This window comes from Drosophila willistoni (genome assembly GCF_018902025.1).
Source record: "Drosophila willistoni isolate 14030-0811.24 chromosome 2L unlocalized genomic scaffold, UCI_dwil_1.1 Seg168, whole genome shotgun sequence".
NCBI lineage: Eukaryota > Metazoa > Arthropoda > Insecta > Diptera > Drosophilidae > Drosophila > Drosophila willistoni.
The window spans coordinates 18,315,324-18,343,191 of NW_025814047.1; the positions used below are offsets into that span (position 1 = coordinate 18,315,324).

A 27,868-nucleotide genomic window follows, 5' to 3' on the forward strand; every position below is an offset into this window, starting at 1 on the left:
AGATCTTTATACTCCAGACGTAGAGGGAATCGTGCATTGATGATGCAATGTAAGCTACTCGCTTTCTGTTTTAGCTGTGATTTTTTTGCTTCGATGTGCTTTCGCCAAGTTAGTCTTCTGTCAGGTGGATGTCAAGGTAAGTGACATCATCGGCTTGAGGAACTGGTACGTTGTTTAGCATTAGAGCTGAACTGTTTCTTCTGTTAAGCGTAAATTTAACATGCATGCCAGGTGCTAGCCATTTTTCTACCATCTCTAGGTGTTTCTCTAATTTTGCAGAGGTCTGTATAAACACGTTGCTAAGTCTGCAGTGTACAGCAGGTACATCTTACAGCGAATTTCCGATTGTGAAGGTAAGATTCCATGAGTTTGTGGGTGTACTGTGGGAGCTTTTGCCGGATTTTGAACATCAGAACCTCCAGCCAAATTCTATCGAAAGCCTGGGCAACGTCGAGAAAAACAGCCGCACAGTATTCTTTTCCCACTTTAGGTATGATGATAGTGGACCTTTTCCACGCTCTTGAAAAGTAGCCAGGGAGTTCTAGGATCATTTTCGGTGTAATTAGGTCACGGCCAGGGGCTTTTTCGGCTTTAAATGATTTTGTGCAGAGATCTCATCTCAGCCCTATTTTCGTCACTGCGGGCCAATCAATTCAACAAATATATATATTAAACGTTAAAATACAATAAAAAATTTTTAGAAAAAATTGCAACTTTAAAACTTAATATTGGGCGATTTGAAGAATCGATATTGGATTTTCTTGGATTATCTGAAAAGTATGTTCTTTATTAATCGCATATTTCATAAATTTGAAAATTACTTAAATCGTTATTGAACGTTCAAAAAATACACTAAATATTGGCGTTTTTTGAACTTTGGTGGAACAGAACTAACAGGGATCAGCTAGTATTAGTACCGGGCTACATACACTAGATAGGTGAAATGTTTACCTATCAGATGTATATGGTCCGAATCTGCGGCAATGTGCGACACCGATGCGTAAGCCATAAAACTAAGAAACCCTCGCTAAAAAATGTGCCGCAGGTATAGGAAAGAGCAGCGCATGCATATTTCGCTGTAAGTTGTGCGTTGTTAATTGTTAACATTGCACAATAATTTATTAAGAATACCACTTGACTATATATATCTCGTAGAAATATTGGATTTTTATTTTCGCTATAGATTCCTAGTTGCATGCGGAAATAGGGATATCTAATTTTATTGCGTTACTTTAAGTTTAATACTTTTTGGATATCCCCGTTTACCTTTATTAAGTGCAAATCAGAACTGCTACAAACATGGAATTTTTCTCATGCATTGGAAAATCAAGTGGATAGAATTTACATTGAAGCTTGCCTAGCCACTTCCCCGGCCAGGATAAACAACGAAGGATAAAACACCTTGTGAAAGAAAGAAATATAGCAAGTAGTAGGTTATTTGCCAAAGCTGAATTCTTTCGGAAGCTAAGACTAAAAATTCAATGATGGGAACACAACAAAGAGATTCCTTGAAAATGATAAAATGACATCATTAATGACAGTTGTTAGTAAAAGGTTGGCAGGTAATGGTAAATGTTGAAAAATTTGCCGAATATGCTTCAAAAACTGCTCAACTTTTGACTGAATTGTATCCGCAAAAAAAATCTTACAACAAAGGTACATAGGAATTTTCTTCACGGAAGCGACACAATAGAGTATCAGTGTTTGAAAATTGGAAAACCAAGGACTACAAAAGGTTCAGATAAACTAATACATTAAAAACGTCTCGTGGTAGATAAAATTAAGACATTTTTAACATGCTGGCACAGCCTCTTCGAACCCACTTATTGCATCACTGAGACAAGTGCAATCACGAAAGGATTTGGAAAATAGCAACTATAGTCCCGAAATGTGGAAATTATTAGATTTAACTGAAGGAAATCAACCATCAATAGCAAATTTTCAAAATTAGCATAAAAAAATGTTTAAAATTTGTATTTTTTACTGTTCGTAATTATGTTAAAAAATCTAATTAAAAAAAACATCCTCCATTTAAAAAAAAAAAACATGCTTGGAAATATTCTCTGACTTTGACCTTGAATATTACAGCACCACGAACACCCTGCACTCTTGGCAAACATTCATATTGAAGCTTGAAGTATTCTTTATCATAAGCTTTTTTAAATTTTTGAAATCGCTTTATCGGTTTAGAAGCAATGAAAAATGCAAAAAGACCCCACTGTGCGACGTATAGTTCGGAGGACGGTAGCGAAGGGCTGGTTCTAGCAGGTATTTTAGATGATCTAAAAGCCTTGGCGAAGAATAACCCCGGTCTACTGCAATTGCCGTATTTATGATGTTGCAGTTATTAGACATATGGTTGTATTCCTGGTAGTTTTTACACTGAGGTGGTTGATATCTACAGTGATTCTTCTGTGCAATAGCATCTGAAGGTTGTAGATGGGGTACTTTGCATTTGGCTTTGACCGCTTTGCATCTGGTTGCAGCTCGATTTTAAAGAGCGGCTATGCGACTTTATTTCTGTTTATCATATTGACAACGGACTTAACCGCAAACCCTTTTTCGGCCAACGCGTCTGCTATTATTTTAATATATCTGTCCATTCCAGTTTGGTCAAAAGGCGTTGAATTTATTGTTGTGACTGGCAATGGGTGACTTGGCGTTGAGGCTTGAGGCAGGTCAACACTTCTGCAGACGTTGCAGTCGTTGCTGTCAACGAGCTGACGGTGCTGGTCAGTGCAATCGGTGATCCAGTTATCAATATTTATGGAGAATCACATTGCTCTCTCCACGGTAAAGTGTTCTTGAGTGGCTTGCATTTTCGATATTAGTGCTTACGGTAGCATTTGGTGGGGTCGGCGACACCACCGAATTCGCATACCAGAAGTCAATTTCTTGGGCTTCTGATCCTTGAACATTAATGTTGGCACCAATACGAAACCATTTACCCCTAATTTCAGTACTTTAAGCTCTCGTTTGTAAATTTGTCTCTCTTTGTGATTCTCACCTGGTCATGCAAATTTGACCGAAATGTTTGCACATCCACAAAAATCCAATTCGTGGTAAAAGAACCCCTAAAACTTTTGAGTAGATTGGATCTCAATAGTTGTAAATAAACGTTTTTTACGATTTTTTGTTGTACATTTCGCTGTCGATCGTGTCAAACGATCGGAGTGCGACACCTTTTAATTGTTTTTAAAAGCTTAACAACTATTGTATAAGTCCTGTATTCTTTAAGTCCTGTTTTTGTAGCAATGTTTTTAAAGAAGTTAATTTAGTCTCAAATCTGACTCAGGAAATTCCTTGCTTGTTCGCCCCAGGTAGAAGCCTTATCCCTTCATTTATAAAAAAAAAACGTTCTAACTAAACATTTTAATAAAAAAAAATTCATTTGAAATAAAATCCCCTACATTATTACTTTTTTCCATCATGTCTTAAACACATCTATTTTTAAGTCCATGCGGTTTTTTGGGTTAACCGACTAAAATAGCCGATAATTTTTTAATAAGCTTTTATTATACTTATTGATTACTTATTTTACTTCATGATAGTATTAAGAATCTTTGAGAATCAGTTTCTGATCATGGAACTTGCTATATATTTTAGTACGCGCGCAGATATTGGATGTGTAATTTTGCCACACCCACTTCCGCCCCCGCAAATTAAATAGGACTGATTTTTTGGAAAACTAACAGAACAAAACTCTTCAAATTTGGTCCGTTGATTTGTTAAGTATGCACGTAGATTATGATTGTTTGAAATTTTAGACACGCCCACTAGAATAATACAATTGTCTCCCGCAATTTGATGACCATCGTAATCGCATTCGACTAATTAACCTTATTTATTTCTACCAACCATGAAAATTTTATTAAAATCGGACTAGAAACATCCAATATATATGTAGATACGTAAAAACGTGTTTTACTAGGCGGTTTGTAAGGGCGAAGGTGACCGTAGGCTAGTGGCGTCGCCAGTTTGTAAGAGTAAGAGAGACTGCTTTTGCTATGGGGTTGCAGAAAAAATGTATTAGACATACATTTGGTTTTCAAAATTTGAAATTATTCACTTGGTGCATGGTAGTCGGCGAGGCGACTTTCTTACTTCATTATTTATTGACTTTAAGCCGGAAAACAAAGGATTTAATATGTTTCTTTTGGCTTACTTATTTGTTAAAGTGCAAACCTTTAATGTTAAAACTTTAGCTTTAACTTTGTTTTAATTGGCTTACCATTTAGCAAATCGGGCAATCGGGAAGATATGGCGCTATTGATTTGCGATTGACGTTGTTCCGACTCCAGTTTTTTGTTTAACATAAACGATTGATGGAATGTTGGTGTTGATGAGAAGTAACTATTAGTATCTTCAAAAAGGTTAAGTTTAGAGACCACATCTGAAACCAATATCAAATATTAGATTAGTATACATTAAATTAACGTTACGCTGACACCTATTATTTTGAATTTGTAATAGAAAACCCAAGAGAAAAAAAAAGAGTGTGTACAGACGAGTTCAGTGAATCCTTTTTTATTTAGTGAACAACTGAGTTGCTCACTCACTTGCACTACTCATTGGACCACTTAATTTGAAACAAGTGTTTAGTTGATTTACTGACTCATTTGATCAGTCTGTACCAACTTTGTTGTTCGAAAGTTTTTAACAATAAAGCCTCTCTTACTTTTACTAGACCTTGACTTCATTTCATTTGCTTTTTTAGATGCCATTTTATAAAAAAAAACTTTTAAAATAATTATGAATGCAAAATGAGGGGTAAGTTACTGAGTGAACAAGTGACTGAGTCAGAAAAAAACATGTTTAGTGAATATGTTCACTCATGGCTAAAGGGAGCCGTTCAATTTTCTTCACTTACGACCCCACGCAACTTCAAAAGCGTCTTAACGATTCATCAAATAAACAAAATTTATTTTAATACAACTATAGAATAGAGTTTACTATGTACACCAACCTGAAATTTCTTTTGTTTTGTCATCGACTATTAGTTTCGTGACACACTGACTTGGATCTCCAGCTGTGCCAATATCTTCAATGTTTTTGGTAGCAGTAAAACTGTTTTTTCTTATAATATTCATATCTTCACGATCCCTTGATTCATTTTCTTCCAATTCGATATTATCGGAAGTATTTGTTGTATGGCAACCAGAAGTGATAATATTAGGCTGGTTTTTCTCATAATCGTCAGACGTACTGACACTGCTTACTGAGGCTCGATCAACACTTTTGTCGCTGCTAGATCTGCTTAATGATCGTTTCACATTGGATCCAATGTTTTTCTTTTTAAGTGAAAGTTTTTCATTACTGCACTCCAAGCTGTTTCTTACGGTTTGATCCGCATACTGTTCTATTTGCTTTGCATTCAGCATTAGTTGTTGCTCTGTTGATGATGCCGTTCTCGGTGTGGAGCTCTTCTCTTTATTTTGGTCAGCTTTTTGCTGGTTCGTACAACTATTTATGTCAGTATTGGTTTCAGATACAGTACTAGCCATATTTCTATCTCTGTTCTGTCTAATATCTGGTAAAAAGTTCTCTTTGTTTGATGTATTTGAAGCATTGGAGTTTTGGCTTTTATTTTTAGCTTTACTTTTATCATTTCTAGTTTTTTCATTGCGACTTTTGTCTTTCTTATTTTTGCCATTTGTGTTCAATTGCCCAGTCCCTGTTGCAACTGAATCCTTGACATTAATTGGCGAAAGAGATAAACTGGGCCATGCCTCCTTTTGATGCGTATTTGTCAAATTAGATGTGTTATTTGCAGCTGACGATGACGATGCTGAAGATGCTGTTGATGATGAAGACTGTGACGATGATATCGCTAACGAGGCTATGAAAGAAACACAGTTACTGTGAAAACAATTTTTTTTTTTATAGAAGCAAAGTTATTCACCATTTGATTTTATTGCGCCACTGTGAGCGCTCCCTGAGGCAACGGTTGGTGCGTTTAACGTTAGCCCCGAAGAGGCAATTAGAGCATCATGTAAACGTTTCTCATATTCCTGATGCTTGCCCTGATGCATTTCCTTTAAATAAAGTCAAATGTATGTTATTTTACATTAGAAAATAAAAAAAAAAAGTTAACATCGGCTATACCGAAGTTGATATAGCCATGTAGACTTTGGCAACAATATTTTCAAATGTTTTAAACTTTTTTTGTGTTCCAAAGCCTTCAATATCTCACTTTATCTCTCAATTTCGCTTCCCCATCTTATTTTCAAACCCATTTTATAATCGGTTTCGGTTTCAAAGGTTTTTTTCTATATAAAGCATTATATGATCACTGCAGGATTTATGCACGCATCTCGTGGATATCGATAGAGAAAAATGACCACAAATGACAGCAAAGCAATCTGTCCCATTTACTTATTTCGTTCGCAAAACTCAACATTAACTTCTAAAAATTAATGTATTTGGATAACCCTGTGAAACTTTTTCACAAATTTTTGGTCATCGCTGCAGAACAATACAACTAAAATATAGAAGGAAAAGAAAAAACGAAAAACTGCATATTTTGGACAAAATAATGTGATAAGTCTTTGTCCCACTTACTTATTGCGCGCACCATATAAGGTAAACCGAAGCTACTGCCTAGGCATAAAGCTGCTCGTTTACAGTTTGCCAACAAATACAAAGTTTGTACTCTAAGTTTGAACTGTGTGGAAAAATAGTAATCAAAAATGTTGAATTTAGATAAACCCGAGGGGTAGCGCTATTAAATTCACGATTCGCGCGCCCCAAAACTAGTCCTTCTGTCCAGAAATTTGTAAATGATTATATGGACGGAATTCCCGCTTATTGAAAGGACTCTAAAGTGTTTTATAACGCATAAAATAAATGCACAAAACTATGTTGAGTTGTCTGAGATCGTTTTTGTGCAATTTGGACAGGATACATACATTTTCTAGCGTGATAATGCACCCAATCATAAAACAAAATTCACAGAAGCTTATTTAAAAGTCTCTCAAATTCTTATTTTAGACTGGTCAACAAGCAAACTAGATTCAAATCCGATAAAAAATCTTTTAGGTATATTGATTTAACGGCTTTATACCCACGGAAAGCAATATTCAAATATAAAGGGCTTATAAGACGCCATTTTCCAAGAATCGGACAAATTGAACATCCAAATGCTCCAAAACACGCTTCATTAAAAGGCAGCTCGTATACTGCAATTGGTAAAAAACAGAGGAGAGGGCTATTCAATCGTTTAAAGTTGTTTCAGTTGGTTTTTATTTTTCATTTTAAAATTAGGACACAAATTAACAATTTGTCCCAGTTACTTATTTCGTTTGAAAATATTTTGTTTGATTTTTTTCTAATTTTGCCCGAAGCTTTTTTCCATTTTAATGGGCTGAAATATATTTATAAATTTAAGAAGTTTAAAGATAAATTTATTTTATTTTAATAATTTTATCGGTCTAGTTAGTATAGATAGTAATGTAGTGTCCCACTTACTTATTTCGCGCACCTTACATGCAGTTTATGTAGCGTTGCGTCTGTATGTGTGTCTGTTCTGTTATCAGGGGTGCCACGAAAATCTCTAGAGATTTTGGTGCAGTTTTTTTTTTAAACCATCAAATCATATGTCGGTGTCACAGAAATCACGACGATTTAATTTTTGGTCACCCTTTATGGTTCATTGTTACTGCTAGAAATATCAGCTGTCACGATAAACGTTAGTTGACATTTCGATTGCCGACATAACATTTGTATGTTGTTTCTAAGAGCTTGTTTCTAAGAGCTCCAAAAGTTATAATTAAAACCAAAGTTTTAAAAAATTTACCGAGGGCAATATTATTGCAGATTTGACAACCATATTGTTTACGTCAACTTAAAATTGTAACTGTAAAATCGTGAAATTTCCTTTTTTTAATTCTTTTGATGATTTTTAATTAGATAAACTATTTTGCCTTTACAAAAATATAAATGTGTATAAATAAGGTGCGCGGCCGTCACAGAATTTTCCAGTTACCTTAATTTGTAGGACCCAACGTTGAGTTGTGCGAAGTCAATGGGACAATTTGCTTTGCTTTCATTTGTGGTTAGATGATAAGCCCATGAAATTATTACTTTAAATAACAAATTTTATTAAATCTTTTAAAATAAAAAAAAAAAAGTTTATCCATGTCTGTTACTATTTGTAATTAATATTTTCATTAAAAAGGGTCAAGTTTCGCACACTTATTCGATGGAGAGCGTTGAAGAATTGGAGATCTCAATTAACAATTTATTTTGCGAAAATAAAAACCTTGTGAAAAATGACTAAAAGAGCGGGGAAATTATAGAAAAAACCTTCGTTCTGATATCCCAATAGTAATTGTCAACCAAATATGAAATTAAGCGATCAAATAAAACATCAGCGCATCCCAGATACGAAGTAATTATGTGAATAAGTCCTGCAGTGATCATACAATGCTTTATAGTAAAAGAAACTCCTGAAACCGAGTCTATTGCCTAGGCATAAAGTTGTTCGTTTACAGTTTGCCAACAAAAAAAAAATTTGTACTCTCAGTTTGTACTGAGAGGAAAAATATTGTTTTTAGTAACCAAAAGTGTTAAATTCAAACGGTACAAAACTTGTTTTATTTAATGCAATCTTGTATATTGAAATTGATAAAAAACATAAAAATAAAAAGAGGAGAGGACTATTCAATATACTGTTATGGTAAAAAGTTTTTTAGTTGATTTTTGTTTTTATACCCTTGCAGAGGGTATTATAAAATTGGTCAGATGTTTGTAACGCAGAGAAGGAGACGTTTCCGACCTCATAAAGTATATATATTCTGGATCAGCATGAGAAGCTGAGTCGATATAGCCATGTCCGTCTGTCCGTCCGTCCGTCGGTGCGTATGCGTTTTACTCAGCCATCTTTAGAGCTATCGGATTACTATATCATATGGTTCTAGAAGAAACTTTTTTGCAGAAATTGGAATATCCCCATGAAATTAACCAATATAATAGTATTGGATATAAAGTCTCAGATCCCAAAAACAACGGTACAACGCCGTCGCCTCACTCATACGGTACTTAGGCGCCAGTCATATTCTACGTTGTAGTCAAATTCTAAGAATCATTTCACAATATCCCAAACTAATTGCACAGCTTGGTCTGGCAAGCACAGTAGTAAAACTATGTTCATAATGTGACAGACACGTACAGTGTCCAAAATACGCCTTCCTGACAAAATACACGTCCTCGTGTGTTGTCTTAACTCAACCACATAAGTGACAACGCTTCAAGATTCAAAGTCTCTATGGATATTTCAATACATTTTTATTCGATAATCTTATTCATTATGTAACACAATTCACATCAGTTTTAATTTCATTCTGATCATAGCATAATTACATTTTCGTATCATAATTTTAATTTAATAAATCATAACATTCGTGTAATTCCTTTAACACTTTTTTTTTTTTTAACCAAACCAATTTGTGTAGTTCCTTTTACACACAACTAACTTATCATTTGTGTAATTCCTTTTACACATACGAACTTATCATTTGTGTAATTCCTTCTACACATACGACCCCCGCCATAACATGTCTCTTCTGCTATGGAGCGGTCTTCTTATCATATTGGGCAACAGATGCAACTTCCATTGTGCTGTCTCTATCTTTACATAACTCATCGAGTATCTGATTATTTGGTATTGCTTTTAAACATTCATGAGAATACTTATACTTTCGATTACATGTTAAAGATTTTAGTAAATATCTGTCTCCATCCAATGCTTTAATTATCTCAAATGGTCCTTTAAATTTAGGATCAAGTTTAGTTTAATGACGCTCTTCGTTTTTGAGCAAAACGTGATCACCCACTTTGAAATTTACTATTTTAGCTTTATGTTTATCAAACCTATTGTTGTCGTATTTTGCTTAAGTTTCCATATTTTTTTAGCCTCCTTTCTCAAATTTTTTTTGTCTACTTCATCATTGTTATCTTCTTTTATCGGCAACAAGCCAAAAGGTCGAGCTTCTTTACCAATCAATAATTCTAAAGGGCTAAACTTAGTCACACGATTAATCGTGCAATTCATTCCTAGCTGCACTTCAGCCAACGCATCCTGCCATGATCTCTGACTGGTTTCGACAGCAGTCAGCATACCTTTCAGGGTACTCATGACCCGTTCTACTGACCGTTTGCTCTACTGGCACCCGTAGCAATTAAATGTAGATTAATTTTTGGAGATGAGCAAAATTCGGGGAAACTTTTACTTGCGAAACTGCGTCCTTGACCTACTATAATTCGAGTGGGTAAACCAAATAAAGATATGGCTGGTTTCACAGCCTTAATGCAGCTTTCAGAATCTATATTTAGTGTGTGATAAAAATAAACGAACTTGGTGAAAGCATCTATAAGAACGATGACATATTCTTTCAAATCATTTTTACCACTCATTTTGTCTATAATGTCAATATGTATCGTATGCCATGGTATTTCTATTTTAGGAATCGGATGCAGCTCGACGTGCACTTTTGCCACAAGTGGCTTAGATACTTTACATGTGATGCAGTTTTCTACAAACCTACGCACATATTTGGACATACTTTCAAACCAGTAATAACCATAGACCTTGTCGAGCGTCTTTTCCCAACCAGCAAACATTTGGTCTTACTATTTCGCTCTATTTTCCTATGTAGTATTCCTTTTCGCAATTCATAGGTTTTGTCCATATTTCCTGGTAACTCATTACTTTTTAACTTTAAAATTATTTCTTGTATCTCGGAATCTCGCTGTTGTTCCGAAACCATCCAGTTGTCAGATACCTCCGTCAAATTGATTCGTAATTCAGGTATTTTATTCAGACTGTTATGTTGTTCAAGCACTGGATTCCGAGAGAGAAAGTCAACATGCGCCATTCGCTCGCCTTTTCTATATTCTCTTTCGAAATCAAATGCCTGTAAAAACGCCCACCATCTATGCACCCTCTGTGTTAAATCTAGTTTTGTGCGACTGGCCTTTTATGAATTACAGTCGGTATAAACTATAAATTTACGTCCCTGCAAATAATGTCGGAAGTGTTAAACAGCATTTACTACTGCTAACGTTTCCAGTTCGTATGAATGGTATTTAGATTCGGCGGAAGACGTACACTTACTGTAATACTCTACCACATGAGGTTTATTATCAATTTTGTGTAACAGGATTGCTCCATATCCAATACAACTTGCGTCTGTATGTAGCTCTATTGGGTATTGCGGATCGAATATGATTAAAACTGGCGTCTGAGTCAATATAGCTATTATTTTTGTTCGTATCTGTTCATGCACTGGTAACCAAACAAAGTCAGTGTATTGCTGAGAGGTGAGAAGATACAGAGGTTTAAGTGTTTGGGAGAAATTTAACACAAATTGCCGAAAATAAGAAGCTAAACCAATAAATTGTCTTAGCTGTGAAACATTTTGAGGGGGTGGTAATCCACTTAAAGCTTGAATTTTTCGTGAATTTGGCATGATTTCTCCATTGCTTAATTCAAATCGAAGATACTCTATTCTAGTCGTGAGAAAGGAGCACTTGGTGACATTAAATGAAAATCCAGCCTTACTTAATGTCTCCAATACTGTCCGCAATCTAACTAGCGCATCTTCTTTGCTTTCTGCTATTATGAGAACATCATCAATATACACGATTGCATAAGCTAAAGCTCCTAAGGCCTTCATTATAGCTCGCTGGAACACAGATGGTGCGTTCTTCAAACCGAACGGCATTGTCAAGAATTCGTATTGACCTTCTGGCGTCACAAATGCAGTTCGTTCGATTGAGTCCTCGTGAACTGGAATTTGATAAAAGCCGCTTGTCATATCAATGCACGAAAAATATTTAGCACCACGAAGTCTGGCAATTTGGTCTGAGATGAGGCGCAACGGGTATTTGTCAGCAACTGTATTGTCGTTTCGCATGCGATAGTCTACACACAGTCGATCGGTGCCATTTTTCTTCTTAACTAGCATCATGGGACTAGCGAAAGGTGAACAGCTTGGGCGAATAACTTGAGCCTTTAATAATTCGTCAACTTTACCCCGCACTTTGTTTTTTTCTTCTTCAGTAAGCCTATATGGCCGCCGTTGTACTATCTTTTGTTGATCTATTAGTCTAATTTCCAAATGCCCTGTGGTGACCCTAGTCTTTGGTATTCCATCAATAAACCAATCTGAATAATATTTTAAAATATTTATCAAGGCTGCCTTATCAAGATCATCAAGTTCACTATTCGAATCTATGACATCTTCATAATTGGAAATTATTAACGCTTCTACTCTTTTGGTCTTGTACAGTTGAAATTTGTCAGTTAAGCCAAAGCCCTGACTAAAAATTTCACGACCAATTAGTTCGTCATGTTTTAAATACTTATCCATAATAACATGTAACAAAATCTCGAAATAACATTGATCAATACTTATATTACATAATAGTTGTTGAGTGCTACATATTGAATCATTGCTTATACCGTTTAACTTTACAATGTTATTAATTCTTTTACCACTAAATTTATAGGCGACGCTTTCCTTAACCAAGGAGCATTCAGCTCCGGAGTCGAAACAAAATGGAATAGACTCACCGGTTGAACTGCATATTGTTCCTGATGGCGGAGCTACAGTACAGATGTCTACACGTTTCTCAATTACTCGGTCGTTTCCTCGTGGTCCTCCTTTTGGGCAAGCGGATGCGAAGTGTCCAAGCTCGTCACATTTGAAACATTTGACAGTTGACCGGTCTTTTGATCCTTGCGATGAACTTCCGTAGTGGCTTTTTCCTTGAATTGGTGTCCTTTGTCGAGCACGACATTCAGCATATTTATGCCCAGACTTTCCACAATAGTTGCATTTCACTTGAGAGAGATACTTAGGCTTTTTACGCTCCGGGCCTGTTGTAGATGAGTCGTCATCTAGGTTCCGCTTCTTAAAAGTGTGCGCTTGTAGTTGTTGTTGCATTTCATTTCGGATTTTAATATTGTTTGTAAAAACCCAGCGCGACAATTGGATATCAATTTGTGCATGTGGGCCAGATCTAGTGAAACCGCACATAATTAGATTTAAATTTTGACATTATTAAGGTGACAATTCGGCTGCCATATTAGGGGTAGCTTTCTCCAGACTTTGGTTGCCCGTTCAAAATTTTTTATCAGTATTGCCGCAGACGTTTCTATGCCAACAAAGCGTTGCACGAAGAGTTCTTTTAATTGTGGCCATGTAATGACAGCAAAGCATATTTGGCACAGCCATTGTGATGCGCTTCCCTCTAGCGCCTTACTCAAAGTTATTATCAGGTTGCTTTCTTCTGGCATTTTATCAGCAAATATGAGATCCACTGTCGTACAAGCTGCGGCATCTGCTCCAGCTCCCTCGGGATTAAATTTTGGCAGAGTTACATGTTTTCCCTTTTCATCAGTGGCCGGAGCCCTTGGTGTCTGCATATTTTTAGTGATCGCCAAAAGGAGAGCGGAACCGTGATGCAAATAACCGGCAAATTGCAAGACGGAATCCAAGCACAAGAAGGCGGGAACAGAATTTAAATTTATCCCAAAGAAGAGTAACTCGAAGACAAGCCCGAATTCTGGCGCAACAGATACAGGATATGAATGAGGCACGAGTTATTAATTTTCGGCAAGACTCTCAGAATCGAGTAGCGGAGTCTCAGCGACAATCGCAACGAAATAGAAACGCGAGAGCTGAAATGTCGCCTGAGGAGGTAGAAGAACAAAGAGACGTGCAGACACAGCAGCGAAGAAGTGCCGTAAGCCAAGCGTACCTAAAGAATATTAAGATGGGCCCCACGGAAATATGCATGAGCTGTGATGGCAGACCAGACCAAAACCTTTCAGAAGGTTTTGCATTCGCTAAAACTCCCGAATGCATGCAGGATATATCATGCCTAAAAGAAAGACCTTTTTCACCCGTAATCCCATTTATTAGAATTATTTCCCTAGGCTATGAAAAACAGTGCGCAGTAAGAGGATCAGTTGTTAATGTACCTATTTCCGTCAATGATACAGTAACAGCTCTGCCCCGCACATTTGATAACACCACAAATACTCCCAAAACGGAAGCTAGAGTACAGACATAGTTTTATGACTGAGACTATTCGACCAGCAAAAGTTATAGCTGCATTAACATTTTTGGAAAGCACGCAGCTATACCAAAAGTATGGTATTTCTGTCGTACATAGGAAGTACCATTCATTGCTGATGACCGAGATCGCCCAATTGTGGAGCAACTCCTTGCCAAACAAATGGAAATCGACCCTGAACCAGAAGGCAACGAGGAAGAAGACAACTTAAGTCCCGGTGGTCAAGAAACTTTACTGGAAAATGAGCCGGTTGAAAATGCAATTATTGCACGAATAGCAATGGCTCCCGGTGAAGGGCGTCGACCTGTAGACATGACCATAGAGGAAGATGCTGAAGAGTTATCATTTCCCTCCATTTCATGCGGACGAATTTTGAAGGCAACAACAACATATAGTCGCAAAGCAAAGTCTCAACTTCGATACTACGACCGACGCTGCGCAAAGGTACCAAAAATTTTGTACATGTACAAACGATACGAAATGACTCGCATAAAAAATGCCATTTCTATTTGCCTTAGAAAAAAATCAGGCACGGCTCATGTTACCGCGGCTAACATGATGGATGAATCCTTCGTCAATAGCCTGGTCCAGCATGACGATGGATATCATCTTCTATCATCTGGGAAGCGGAAAAGAAAAAAGTGTTAGCAATGATTCGCCAGTTTGGACTGCCAACTTTTTTCATTACTCTCTCAGCGGGCGAGACCCTTCTTATAGACAGAAGAATTATCAGTGAAGAGGATGTATCGAATCTGTCAGCATCAGAAAAAACACGGTTGGTTAAAAGGAGCTCAAAAAATGGAGAATACTAATGGATCGTCACAGAAGATATTATTAGATTCATTGATATCTTCATTACTACTAACGGAGATAATGAGTAGCTTCAAGATGTTCTTAGGTATCTATTCCATAAAAATAGTGCCACATGCAAAAGAGAAATTCGTAGAGAAAGCAAATGTCGGTTTAACATTCCCTATCCGCCAATGCCAGAAACTAGAATTCTAAATCTCTTTGTTGAGGAGGAAATTGTCCAAGAACAGTATAAAGAATACAGGAATCGCGTTCAAGAGCTTTTGGAAGAAAAAAGAAACCTCCCAAATAATGAACAAATAGAATTAAATAACTTTGAAAATTTTCTTAGTCGTTTGGACCTTGAATATGCGGATTATATTCAAGCCATACGAACAAGCTTAAAGAAGCCTCAAATATTCCTTGAAGACAGTTCACTGATAATGAAGATTGTAAATAAGGACAACGAAGCGAAACCCATCATAACTCTGATGAAAATGGACCCAGAGTTATAAAACTGCCACCGCTGATACCTAAAACGATTTGTTTGAGCTGGTTCGCTCATTCAATAGAAAGCAGCGTCAATATTATGCCCACGTAATGCATAGAGTCAACGAGAAAAACGCCTTTTACGAATATGTGGGCGGCGGTAAAGGAGTGGGAAAAAGTAGACTTATTTTACCACCGTGGCGGGTAGCAACCCAAAAGTGACTAAAATATTGCTTTGTGCTCCAACAGGACAAGCCGCCTTTGGAATCGCACGTCTCACATTGCACTTCGCTTTTTTCATTACCGGTGAACCAGTCTTCAGTTGGACTTCGGCCTTTAAATAACGATGTTCTCAACACCATTTATTCGAAGCTTATGGACCTAAAGCTAATAATAATTGATGAGATATCAATGGTGGGTGCCAAAATGTTGTCTAATTTGGATAGTCGGCTAAAACAAATATTTAGAACAACGGATTATAATATTATATTTTGGCGGAATTTCAATAATTGCAATAAAGTTGGTTATGGATGGATATTCCATTCTAACCCAAGAGACAATTACGGCGTTATTGCAGGGACTGCACTTTGGGATCTGTTTAAGTTTTATGAACTCACAGAAATCATGCAACAACGCGAAGATTGTGCTTTTGCAGTAGCGTTGAATAATTTACCAGAAGGCAAAATGACCGATAGCGATATTGCTTTAATAAAAGGAAGGGAAGTCAATACTGGAGTGTTGAACAGAATCCCTGATGAAGCGATACGACTAATTTATTCAAATGCAAAGTCAAACAGTTATAACATAATGAAACTGGCACAATTGAATACTGAAGGATTTATTTCTACAGCAAAGGATAGAATAAAAGCTGCATCGGTGACTCCAGCAAAAAAAATAAGGATCTTGGAAAACGTTAAAGGATTCAAAACCTCGGACACGCAAGGCCTCCCATATACGCTCATCCTTAAAACTACCGCGAAGTATATGATAACAGTGAATATCAATACTAGTGACGGATTAGTGAATGGAGCAAGTGGACAACTTATGGGAGTTGACTGCTTACCAAGTGGAAAAGTATCGACACTTTGGGTTAAGTTTTTGGGGGAGTCAGTTGGAGCTGAAGCCTGGTCCAAAAAAAGAAATCCAGTCCATTCTGATTGGACTCATATTGAAGCTGTTCTAAGAACTTTCCAATATCGAAAGATTGATCAGGTATCAATAGAATGCAGCCAGTTTCCTATTGTGCCTGCTGAAGCGATAACAATACATAAAAGCCAAAGTGCCACTTATAACAAAGTAGCAGTGACCTTGCAAGATGGCATGAGCCGATCTGCCATTTATGTAGCTTGCAGTAGAGCAACCAATGCATCTGGATTATACATTATTGAAAAATTTTCTCCACCGTAAGAATGCAAGAACCCAGTCTACATTGAGGAAAACAGTCTCAGAACCGAGAGAGTGGAAAGCTGGACTGGACTAAATGGATATGATGTAATTGCAAGGATAAATGGATCCGCCCGAGTGGACAACAGAAGATCCCATAATGGAATTATTGTGTTCGCAAAGACGGAAAGTGTACAAAACCTGGTCGTTTTTGATCTGAGAATCCTGGAAACGGAAACTCCGAGTCAGATATGCCAACTCGTAGTATTCAAGCACATGGAAACTGCTTATATCGTCACGTACAGAAATCCATCGTTTCCTGTAACGCAATTTAGAACTACAATTACGACATTGATAGAAGAATTGCAAGTGCGCTACAATAAAATAGTTGTTTTGGGCGACTTCAACATATGTCCCTCGACAGGCTAGGATCAATTAGAGTCCACGCTGAATGGCCTGGGATTATCAAGTGTTTTCGATAAAATCCCAACAACAAATCAATTTACCGAATTTGACTGGGCATTTTCAAATATCCGCCAACCCCATATCAAAGCCCAAGTTTACGAAACACCATATAGTCACCATGATGGCATATTTGTTGGTGTGGAATAGACCTTTCCGTAAAAGTTCGGTTTCTTTCTGTCTCTTCACTTCGCTCTTTACTTTACGGGAATCATCAGACTATGCTTTAATATAACTTTTGTTATGATTTCATATTGATTTTGAATTGGAAACGCGGGAACGAGATCGTAGGCAAGATACATTGGACGTCGAGCCGATAGAGACTACAGGCTGCAGGAGCAGGCCCGAATAACACGGACCCGCCGTATTACACAACAAGATCCTGATTATCGTTCGATGGAGCAGGAGGCCAGCCCATTTTTCGGAGACAGGATGACTCCTTAAGGCAGCAAGAGCGCGAACGGGACGCAGAAGGACACTTCGTTGTTCGACAAGATCCTGATAGTCGTTCGACGGAGCAGGAGATCATTTTCAGAACTTATTAAAAAGTAATATTTTCTCTATTTTCTCTGGCCCAAGAAAAGTATAAGTCTCTTAAACAATAATTTTTCGTTTCTCTAACTCTCTCAAATAGTATTTTCAGAACGAAGCAAAGCATCCCGATCGTATTAAAAAGGAATATTTGACTGGTCTAAGGAAAGTATACATATAATCTGTTAAACCATTATTTTCCCTCTCTTTAACTCTCCATGATATTATTTTCAGAACAGATCGAGGCATCCCGATCTCATTAAAAAGGGATATTGGTCTAGGTTAAGGAAAGTAATAAAGTTTATAAACTTTAAACTATTATTTTCCCTGCCTTTAACTTTTTCAAATAGTATTTTCGGAACCAAGCGAATCAACCGATGTTAAAAGTTATTTTTGACTGTGTCTAAGCCTGAGCTTGGCTTAATGCGCTGGACTTGCCCATCTTGTGCCAGCCAGCAGCTTGATTTTAGCCGTATGTATAGGGATCTTCGTTTAAAGTTTCTTTCTTTAAACAAACTGGCCAAACAACTAGAAACTAGCTGTCTAACGAGTGTGACTCTAGCGTACATTTATTGTCGCAATTCAAGTTTGTTCCACCTTCTGAGAAGTCGCCCAAGAAATGTACCCTTGAGTTGCCACGCAAGCAGTCGCCAGCACTCGCTATTACATCGTCGCCCATTTTACTTTCGCCTACACCATCTTCTTGTCCCTCTTTATGCTCTTCTTTTCAAATTGAAGTACCCATTACAAGCCCTGGTGTACCTAATTCTATCCCTCACGGGAACTCTGATCAATCACAGGATCATGCTAGCTCTCAATCACTTGCGGATCCCAATGCTCCTCCGCCTCCACTAACTGTAGTGCCTCATCGAAAACAATTATTTATCTCTAGGCTTGCTCCTGATACTTCTGAGTTGTCTGTGGCAGCTTACATTAGTAATATATGCCCTGCTAAAGTTTTAATTCAAAAGTTTAAGTTTTCTAGGCCTCGCGAAATCTCCTCTTTTAAAATTACAGTACCCAATGAGTATTTCTCAGCTATAGTTGACCCTAATTTCTGGCCAGAGGGCCTAGTTGTACACGAGTTTGCGCCCAATAAGCGCTCCCGTCCGTTGCCTGTCCACCTTCCTAATTTATCTTCTGCTTCAAAAAACTAATAACGTCTAGTCTTTGCATTCATTATCAAAATGTAAGAGGACTTCTTACCAAGCTCTCGAACCTGTTCTGTGATAGCCAAACCTTTTCGGCTGACATATTAGCTTTCTCTGAAACTTGGCTTAACTCCTCTGTTTTGGATAACGAAATTCTTTCTAATAACTTTATTTCTTATAGGCTTGATCGTGTTGGTCGTCGTAGCGGTGGAGTACTCATTGCTGTTAACTCGAATCTGTGTTCAAGTGTTGTGCTGATTGATCTGCCCTTAGGTGTTGAGTTTATATGCGTCGAAATTACATGTTTCAACTTTAGCTTATATATTTCTTGTTCATATATTCCTCCAGCTTCTGATATAACGACCTATATGCACCATGCTGATGCTTTGCAAACTATTTTTAATCGTCTTAAAGATCGCGATTTCCTTATAGTTTTAGGTGATTTCAACTTGCCTAATATTTCTTGGCTTGTTGATGATAATCTATCCTTCTTAATTCCTTCATCTCAACATGTTTTTCTTGATAGCCTACTTGAATGTCCGCTATATCAGTTGAATTCTTTCCTTAAGTCTTCTAAAAGAATCCTTGATCTTGTTTTTGTCTCTGATCCCACTGTTAGTGCTGTATCCCGAACCCAGCCCCTAGTGAAACCTGAAGATCCCTATCACCCTACCATTGAAGTTACTATTTCTTACAATTCCGTTACTAATTTATTTAATAACATCGCAAATTCTCGTCTTAGATGTTTTCGTAAAACAAATTTCAATCTTCTTAATAGCCTTATTTTCTCTTTTGATTGGTCATTTCTATTTGAGTGCTGCGATATAGATCGTGCAGTGAAGTTTTTCTACTCTGCTCTTAATTCTCTAATTGATAAATGCGTTCCTTATGTGAATGTCTCTACCGTCTCCAGCGCCAGTCTGGTTCACACGTAGGCTCTCTAATCTCCGTAACATTAAATCGAGATAATTTAAAAGATTTAAAAAAACGGGTTCGCGACTTGACTATGCAAATTACTATATAGCCAAATCTCAATTTTGTCTTTTAAACACTGTAAGGTTGAATTTTATAAGAAACCCAAAACATTTTACAACTTTGTTAATTCCAAAAGACGCTCTAATGTACTACCCTCCACCTTCAGACTTAATGACCAGACTGCTAATAATGATTCAGATATTGCAGATCTGTTTGCTAAATTCTTTCAGTCGACTTATTCTACTACTGTTTCGGAACCCACACCCTATCCCTTTTCAATCCCACATTAAAATTATTTGTTTTTTCCTAGTATTACTGAAGACTGTATTATCTCTAGCTTGTCGTCTATGACGTCTTCCTTCGTTCCCGGTCCTGATAATATACCTAGTTGCATCCTTAAAATGTGTTCGAATTCCCTATCTAAGCCTTTATCTCGGTTATTCTTTATATCGAGTGAGACTTGTACCTTTCCCGATATTTTCGGCAATACCAAAGCTGTTTGAGAAAATTATTACGTCTTCCCTTCAACACCTATCCAGATCCACTATTTCTCCTTGTCAGCATGGATTCATGAAAGGTCGTTCGTCGCTTACTAACCTTTTAGACTTGACTACCCATACCCATTCCAATGGAAATTGCCGATAGTTCTAAAAGTATCGAGGGCCCCGTACACAAGTTGACTGCTGCAGTGGGTGACTTGTCCAACGTTACTGCTGCGGCTGACGCTTCGGGACCGCGGCCTCTCGTTGGCATACCACCAAAGAAACATATATTTGTTTCTAGGCTAGACCCTGTTGTCACATCTGATGATGTAATAGCCTATATTCGGAAGAAAGTTAACGTCTCGAATATTGCGGTGGAGAAGTTTAAATTTTCTTATTCTCGGGACATTTCGTCCTTTAAAATTAGTGTTTTTGCCAATATCTTCGACACTATATGTCGAGAAGATTTTTGGCCTAAACATATAATAGTTAAGGAATATACTGTAAAAAAGAAAAATCGGCAACCGATTCGCTTGCCTACAACAACAACTAATACTATTCCTGCCACATCAGCATCTGCTGGTGTGTCAAAAAACTAGCTTCGTCCCTTAACCTGGGTTACCAGAACGTTAGAGGACTGAAATCTAAACTTCCTAATCTCTATGTAGATAGTCTTTCTTTTGAGCATAACATTCTAGCTTTCACAGAGACGTGGCTAAAACCTGATATTGCTGATGCATCGGTTTTTTCCACAAACTTTTCTATTTTCAGACGTGACCGGATTTCTCGTATAGGTGGTGGCGTTCTGATAGCTGTTGATGCTGCTTTATCATCTGAAATGATTCAATTTTCTAGTACCCAGGAGATTGAGATTGTCGGTGTTAAAGTAAATTTTAAATCTTTTAATGCTTTTATTACTTGTTCCTATATTCCACCATTGTCAGACATGGTGGTATATTTAAATCATTTAGAGGCAATTCAGTTTGTCTCCTCTTTAGTTTCGAGTCAAGACATGCTCATAGTTGTAGGTGATTTTAATTTACCCGCTTTAGCATGGTCACTAACAGATGAATCTACCACGTTGCTGCCCTCTTTGTCACATGACTTTATTGATGGCCTTCTAGGCTTATCCTTATCCCAAGTCAATCCTGTCTTAAATTCTAATGGAAAATCGTTAATCTTATTTTTTTGAGGTTTATTGAGGTTTCTAGGATCGAACCATTTGTTCTTCCAGAAGACAAATTTCATCCTACATTAAATTTAAAAATTGATTTGCCCTTGCTTTCACAATTACTTGGTTCAAATGAGTTACCTCTAACTAGGTGCTTTCGTAAGACTGACTTTGCCAGCCTTAATGAAAACATTGCTACTACCGATTGGTCTTATCTGTACAATTGTAGTGATATGAACTCGGCTGTTCGTTTTTTCTATGATACTCTGAATTCACTCTTTGATATTTGTGTGCCTCTCGATAGGCTGGAGCGGCTTAACAAACCTCCCTGGTTCTCTCGCGAGCTATCCAATTTGAAAAATGTGAAGACACGATATTATAAGAAGTTTCAAAAAACACGTCGTTCATCAGATTATGCTCTGTATACAGTCGCTCGTTCAAAATTCATGATGCTTAATACACAATGCTATAAGAATTATCTTCAGCGGTGTAAGCTTCAGTTTTCTTCTGACCCTAAAACATTTTATTACCGGGGCCAGACGGTATTCCTGGATGTGTACTCAGGTTCTGTGCAAACGCATTATGTAAACCCATTTTAAAATTGTTTCTATTGTCTGTAGAATCTTCCTCTTTTCCATCTATTTGGAAGGAGTCGTATATTATTCCTCTGCATAAAAATGGCAAAAAGTCCGAAGCCTCTAACTATAGGGGTATCTCAAAATTGTCCGCTATTCCGAAAGCTTTTGAGAAAATTATAACTTCTCAATTGCAACATTTTTGCAGCTCTATTATTTCGCCATCCCAACATGGGTTTGTGAAACGTAGATCTACAACCACTAACCTTTTAGAATTTATATCAATAATTATCAAGGGGTTCAAAAATGGTAAACAAACTGATGTCATATACACTGACTTCAGCAAAGCCTTTGATTCCGTTAATCATACCCTATTACTTTCTAAGCTGAGCGACATTGGGTTTCCACCCCTTTTTCTTTCTTGGGTTCGAGAATATTTAACAAATAGAAAACAGAAGGTACTTTTTAAGTCTTCTTTTTCCGTTTCCATCCATCCTCAAGGTAGTCATCTTGGCCCTCTGCTCTTCACACTATTTATTAACGATCTTCCATCAGTCATTGTTCATTCGCGTGTGCTTATGTATGCTGACGATGTCAAGCTTTGTCTTACTTATAAAGATACAGATTCATTTAGTCGGCTACAAGCTGATCTTAAAAACTTTCAATCCTGGTGCCAGTTTAATCTACTAAATCTTAACACTACCAAATGTAAGGTAATGACTTTTTTTCGTAACTCTCCTCAACTGGTCACTTATTTTCTAAACAACAGCCCTTTAGAAAGTCTAAATAATATGAATGATTTGGGCGTACTTATGGACCATAAGTTAAATTTTAACACCCATATTTCCACCACGGTCGCAAAGGCCATGAGTGTCCTGGGTTTCATTAAAAGATGGTCAAAAGAATTTGATGACCCCTATACAACTAAAGTTCTTTTTACTTCGCTTGTCCGTCCTATTTTAGAGTATGGATCTTGCATTTGGTCACCTCAATATGAGTCGCACCAGATTAGACTAGAATCCGTTCAAAAGCAGTTCTTGCTATTTGCTCTTCGTGGCTTAAGCTGGGATCGCAATGTCAATTTGCCTTCGTATTCTAGTAGACTTCTCTTGATTAACCTTCCGTCCCTAACTAACCGTAGAATTAGGCTTGGTGTCATTTTTATGCACAAGCTCCTAATTGGTGATATCGACTCGCCTGAGTTATTAGCTCAGGTGAATCTGTCGGTACCATGTAGACGGAGTAGACATCCTTTAATACCTTTATCCCTTAGTCGTTGTTCTTCTAACTATGCTATGCATGAACCTTTTAGGGTCCTCTGCTCTGATTACAATCTCCTATCCCCTGTAATCGGCTCAGAGTTTTCTATTAATATGCTTAAAACATCTATCCTATCCCATTTAGTTAATAGATAGCTATAGTATAATGTGTTTGTCTGTCTTTTCTATTGTGTATTTTGTCCACGCGATTCGTGCCGTGCGTTATACGGCTGCACCCCTCGGTGGGTCGGGTGGGAGGTGGGCAGTTATCTGCTTGGGCTCGCGCGTAACAGGCTTTGTCCTGGTGTCGTAGGGGCCACTTGAACGTACTGCGCATAGTATCGTCAACGTCCGCTACCTACCCTTGTACACCATGGCTTCCGTAAAAAGTGTCAAACTGATGTTATTTATACTGACTTTAGTAAGGCTTTCGATACGGTTGATCATTCTATGCTTCTCGCGAAACTTAACATAATGGGTTTTTCCCCAAAACTGTTGGCTTGGTTAAAGTCGTACCTTATTGGCAGAACCCAAAAGGTGTCTTTTCGTTCCTCGATATCTAAAACTGTTCGAGTTACATCAGGTGTACCCCAAGGCAGTCATCTTTACACTGTTTATAAATGATTTGCCTTTGGCCTTGACTCATTCACGCGTGCTCATGTTTGCGGATGACGTCAAGATTTGTTATTCCTATAATGATCTTTCTTTCCAACAGTACTTGCAATCAGATCTCGATGCATTCTGTGATTGGTGCCACGTTAATAAATTACACCTTAATGCCTCTATGTGTTCTTTTATGACTTTCAGTCGTTTGTCTCCGTTCCTAGCTCATTACTCTATTAAGTCTGTTCTGTTAGATTGTGTACCATCGTTCAAAGACTTAGGCGTTATGTTTGACCCAAAGCTTTCATTTAATGTTCATATTTCTTCTATTGTCAATAGAGCATGCAGCCTTCTTGGCTTTATTAAACGTTGGGCCAAAGAATTTGATGATCCCTATGTAACAAAGGTTTTATACACTTCGTTAGTTCGCCCTACTCTAGAATATTGCTCGCCAGTGTGGAATCCGCAATATGATGTTCACCAGCGTAGTATTGAATCGGTACAGAAGCAATTCCTTAAGTTTGTGTTACGCGGTCTTAATTGGAACCCGAGTCTTCGCCTACCTTCTTATTCTAGCAGACTTCTTCTTATTAATCTTTCTTCACTTTACAACCGTAGGCTCGCTTTTAGCATTCTCTTTCTCCATAAACTAGTCAACGGCGAAGTCATTTCTACTAATTTACTAGATACGCTATATTGTTGTGTTCCCTCACGTCGGACCAGAAACTTTTTTCCTATTCACCTTAGTAGATGTCTGACTAACTACTCTCTTCATGAACCTTTTCGTGTTCTTTGCCAATCTTTTAACAACCTTTCCCACCTAATTTCTCCTCATCTTTCTGTCACTTCTTTTCGCGCTATACTTTTTAATCATCTACAGCGAAACCAATAATAATATTCTGGACTTGGATTGGCTGCAACTCATCCCTGACCACATTGGCTGTGAATCGGGTCATAGCTGACTCCTTATGCAAATAAAACACCTCCACCGGGTCGGGGATGTTTAGTTGTGTATATAGCTAAGCTATCTTTGTCAATTAATTACTATCTGTCTTTAGCTTAAGCTTTTTCGTCGACTGCTGTGTTAGTTGACGTAAATAAATAAATAAATAAATAATTAATAACTAATAAACTTAATGATTTTTTAAAACAACTTATTCCTCAACGATTTATGAAATGAATCGTCGGTATCCTTATCACATGAAATCGTCTAATTGCATCTTAAAACCTGTGTTTAACGAAAGTTCGGTTTTCAAAGTGTTCAGTTCCGTCAGACCAGTATATGGGCATTTCCGCCTTATAGCTACGGACGTTCTTACATATTCGCTTTTTTAAATAATTTTTTTACTTTATTACTCTTCTCTTGTGTTGAACTTTATTTAACGTTCAAACTCATGAGAATGAGAAGAGAGAAACAAATTTTTTCTTATTTTGTTTTTTTCCCCCCTATTTATAGTTGAATACTATATTTGCTCCCAACTTTCCAACTTCTCTTGATCTCTTGATTTTTGGAACTTAAAAAAGTGGGCATAGAAATACCGATAATTTACAAATAATATGGGTTGCATTACAATCCCGACTTTTTATACCCTTGCAAAAAGGGTATATTAATTTTGGTCAAAAGTGTTAATCAGCACGACAAGGCGAGTTCGAATAGCCATGTCCGTCCGTCCGTCTGTCCGTCCGTCCGTCCGTCTGGATCAACGCAAACTCCTCGTAGATCGTTAGAGCTTCAGAGCTGAAATTTTGTATGTAGACTTGTATATACTGCAGGCGTTGTTTGCATTTTTGGATTCAGCCAGATCGGATCACTATATCACATAGCTCCCATACAAATGGCAAAGTCACGAACAGTGACTTTTCTCAATAACTTTGTTATTTTCTGAGCTATTGTCGTGAAATTTAACATTGATGAGTTAATTACCCATATAAACGATGACGGTAAGGATAGAGTTTTCAAAAAAGTTGCAAGGGTATACAAACTTTGACGCGGTCAAAGTTAGCGCCGGCCCTCTGGTTTTTTTAATTGATTGAAAACATTTGTTGCTAAACTTTTTACATTGTAAAAGCTTACCTACAAAAGATGGGTAATAAAGAAAAAAAAAGTTATTAAAAGTGCTCAAATAAATAAATACTGATTTTATCACTTTGCATTTGATTTGCTCATTACGGCAAACAAATATATGCTCAAAATACATAAAATATTTAAAATTAAACATTTTCTGCTACGAATTTTAAAAAAACTAAGAGTGAAACTCTTGGTTGACACTTTGGCGGAAATGCCAAAATTGGCGGAAATGCCGATATTAATGATTTGAAGTAATTTCAACTAATATTTTTCATATATCATATAATAATATGATGACCTTTTACTTGAATAACCTTGTTCAGCCGTCTGTGCATTGAGTCTACCTATTTCTCCAGAGTGGATTTGCTAATTTTTTCCCACTCTGCGACCACAGCTTTCTTGAGATGCACTTTGAGTCAAATTGGCCGATAAAATGCCCCAAATGTCCTCAATTGGATGAAGGTCTGGGCCTAAAGCTGGCCACTCTAAAAAATCAATATTATGTGACGAAAAATACTCGTTTATCGGAATAAAGCATATCTGCGACTTTCCGCCCATACCAGTAACCACACTTCTCCGAAATTGCGTTGTTGACGCGTTTGTCGTGGAAATCGATTATCTCGCCAATACTTGTGGCATTCATCTGGACCGTCTAAATTAAATTTTTGCTCGTCTGAAAAAAGTACATTTCGGAACTCGTGAGTCCCAAATTTGTATTTTTCGGCTTCGGTACACGCTCTCGCAAAGCATATGAAATAATCTTCAGAAATTATTTGGTTGACCCGTCTCCAGGACACGTCCAGATTTAGATGACTGGAAATATCGCATTTCATTTCATTCATTTTGGCAGCAACACGCCAAATTTCCCGTTTTACAGCGTTCTTGGTCGGTCGGCCGGTACTCTTCATTTTACCATAATTGGTAAAATTTTTGCAAAAGTTTGCTATGATGTTTTATGAAGATTCCCTCGGGAAGCAATTTCTGCAATTGTTTTTCCACTTTCCTTTATTTTTTAGAATCAAGCCACGCGTCTCAGCACTTTAAGCAAACCTCGGCACGCATACACATAGAGTTTACGATTGTGTATGTTGTAATAGAGATATAGACAAAAAACGTTATATATACGTATACTTTTTCCCATGAGGTATATAAGTTGAACGCGTTAGGCATCCCCAGCCTTTTGCTTGTTTGGAATCTCCAACATCTTTCTAAGCGTACCCAAATGTCCTCTTCAACTCTTAATTTTTCAAGACCATCCTAGTGACCACCTCTAGAGTACCTCGGGGTAGTCATTTGGGTCCATTGCTATTCACTTTTTTTATAAATGATCTTCCATTGGTAGTGATATATTCTTGTACGCGGATGATGTTATGCTTTTCCTCAGTTTAAAAGACATATCGTAATCTTGCCTGCTTTAATCCGATCTAAATGATCTTCAGAGTTGGTGTGAAACCAATCTATTAAACCTTAACGGCTCTAAATGTGAAGCTATGTCTTTTTATAGATGCACTCCATACTTATCTTAACTTTTTTTGTCGTCAATTTTACGCAGGACCTTTACCGGCTAGGCCAACGAGCTGCTTGAAGTCTTCTAGCCGTCTTACCTATAAGTCACCGAAGCTTTAGTTTAAAACGCGATTTATTAAACAAATATAGAATAGTGCGCAGAAATATTTCACAAAGCCTTAAACGACGGGGTATTCTAAAATACAATTTTGAATATGAGAAAATTCATCCAATTCGTATATTTGAAGCTTCCCTTGATCTTTTAATTTGTGGTGGAGAGTTTAGTGAAATTTGAGAGATCAAAAATCAGTTTATTGAAAAGATTCTCAACAAAGGATATGG

At 37.3% G+C, this 27,868-nt stretch overlaps 1 protein-coding gene across 1 annotated transcript in view; it reads right to left on the minus strand.

The window, feature by feature from the left end:
* Positions 1–27,868, minus strand: part of LOC6653196 (putative general negative regulator of transcription C16C9.04c) — a 101,994-nt gene that overhangs the window by 37,186 nt on the left and 36,940 nt on the right. The window contains exons 7-9 of the mRNA XM_047009682.1: positions 5,903–6,035; positions 4,967–5,839; positions 4,232–4,393 (exon numbers count right to left, since the gene is read on the minus strand). Of these exons, the coding sequence (XP_046865638.1) occupies positions 4,232–4,393; positions 4,967–5,839; positions 5,903–6,035 (1,168 nt within the window). The remainder of the gene's footprint in view (positions 1–4,231; positions 4,394–4,966; positions 5,840–5,902; positions 6,036–27,868) is intronic.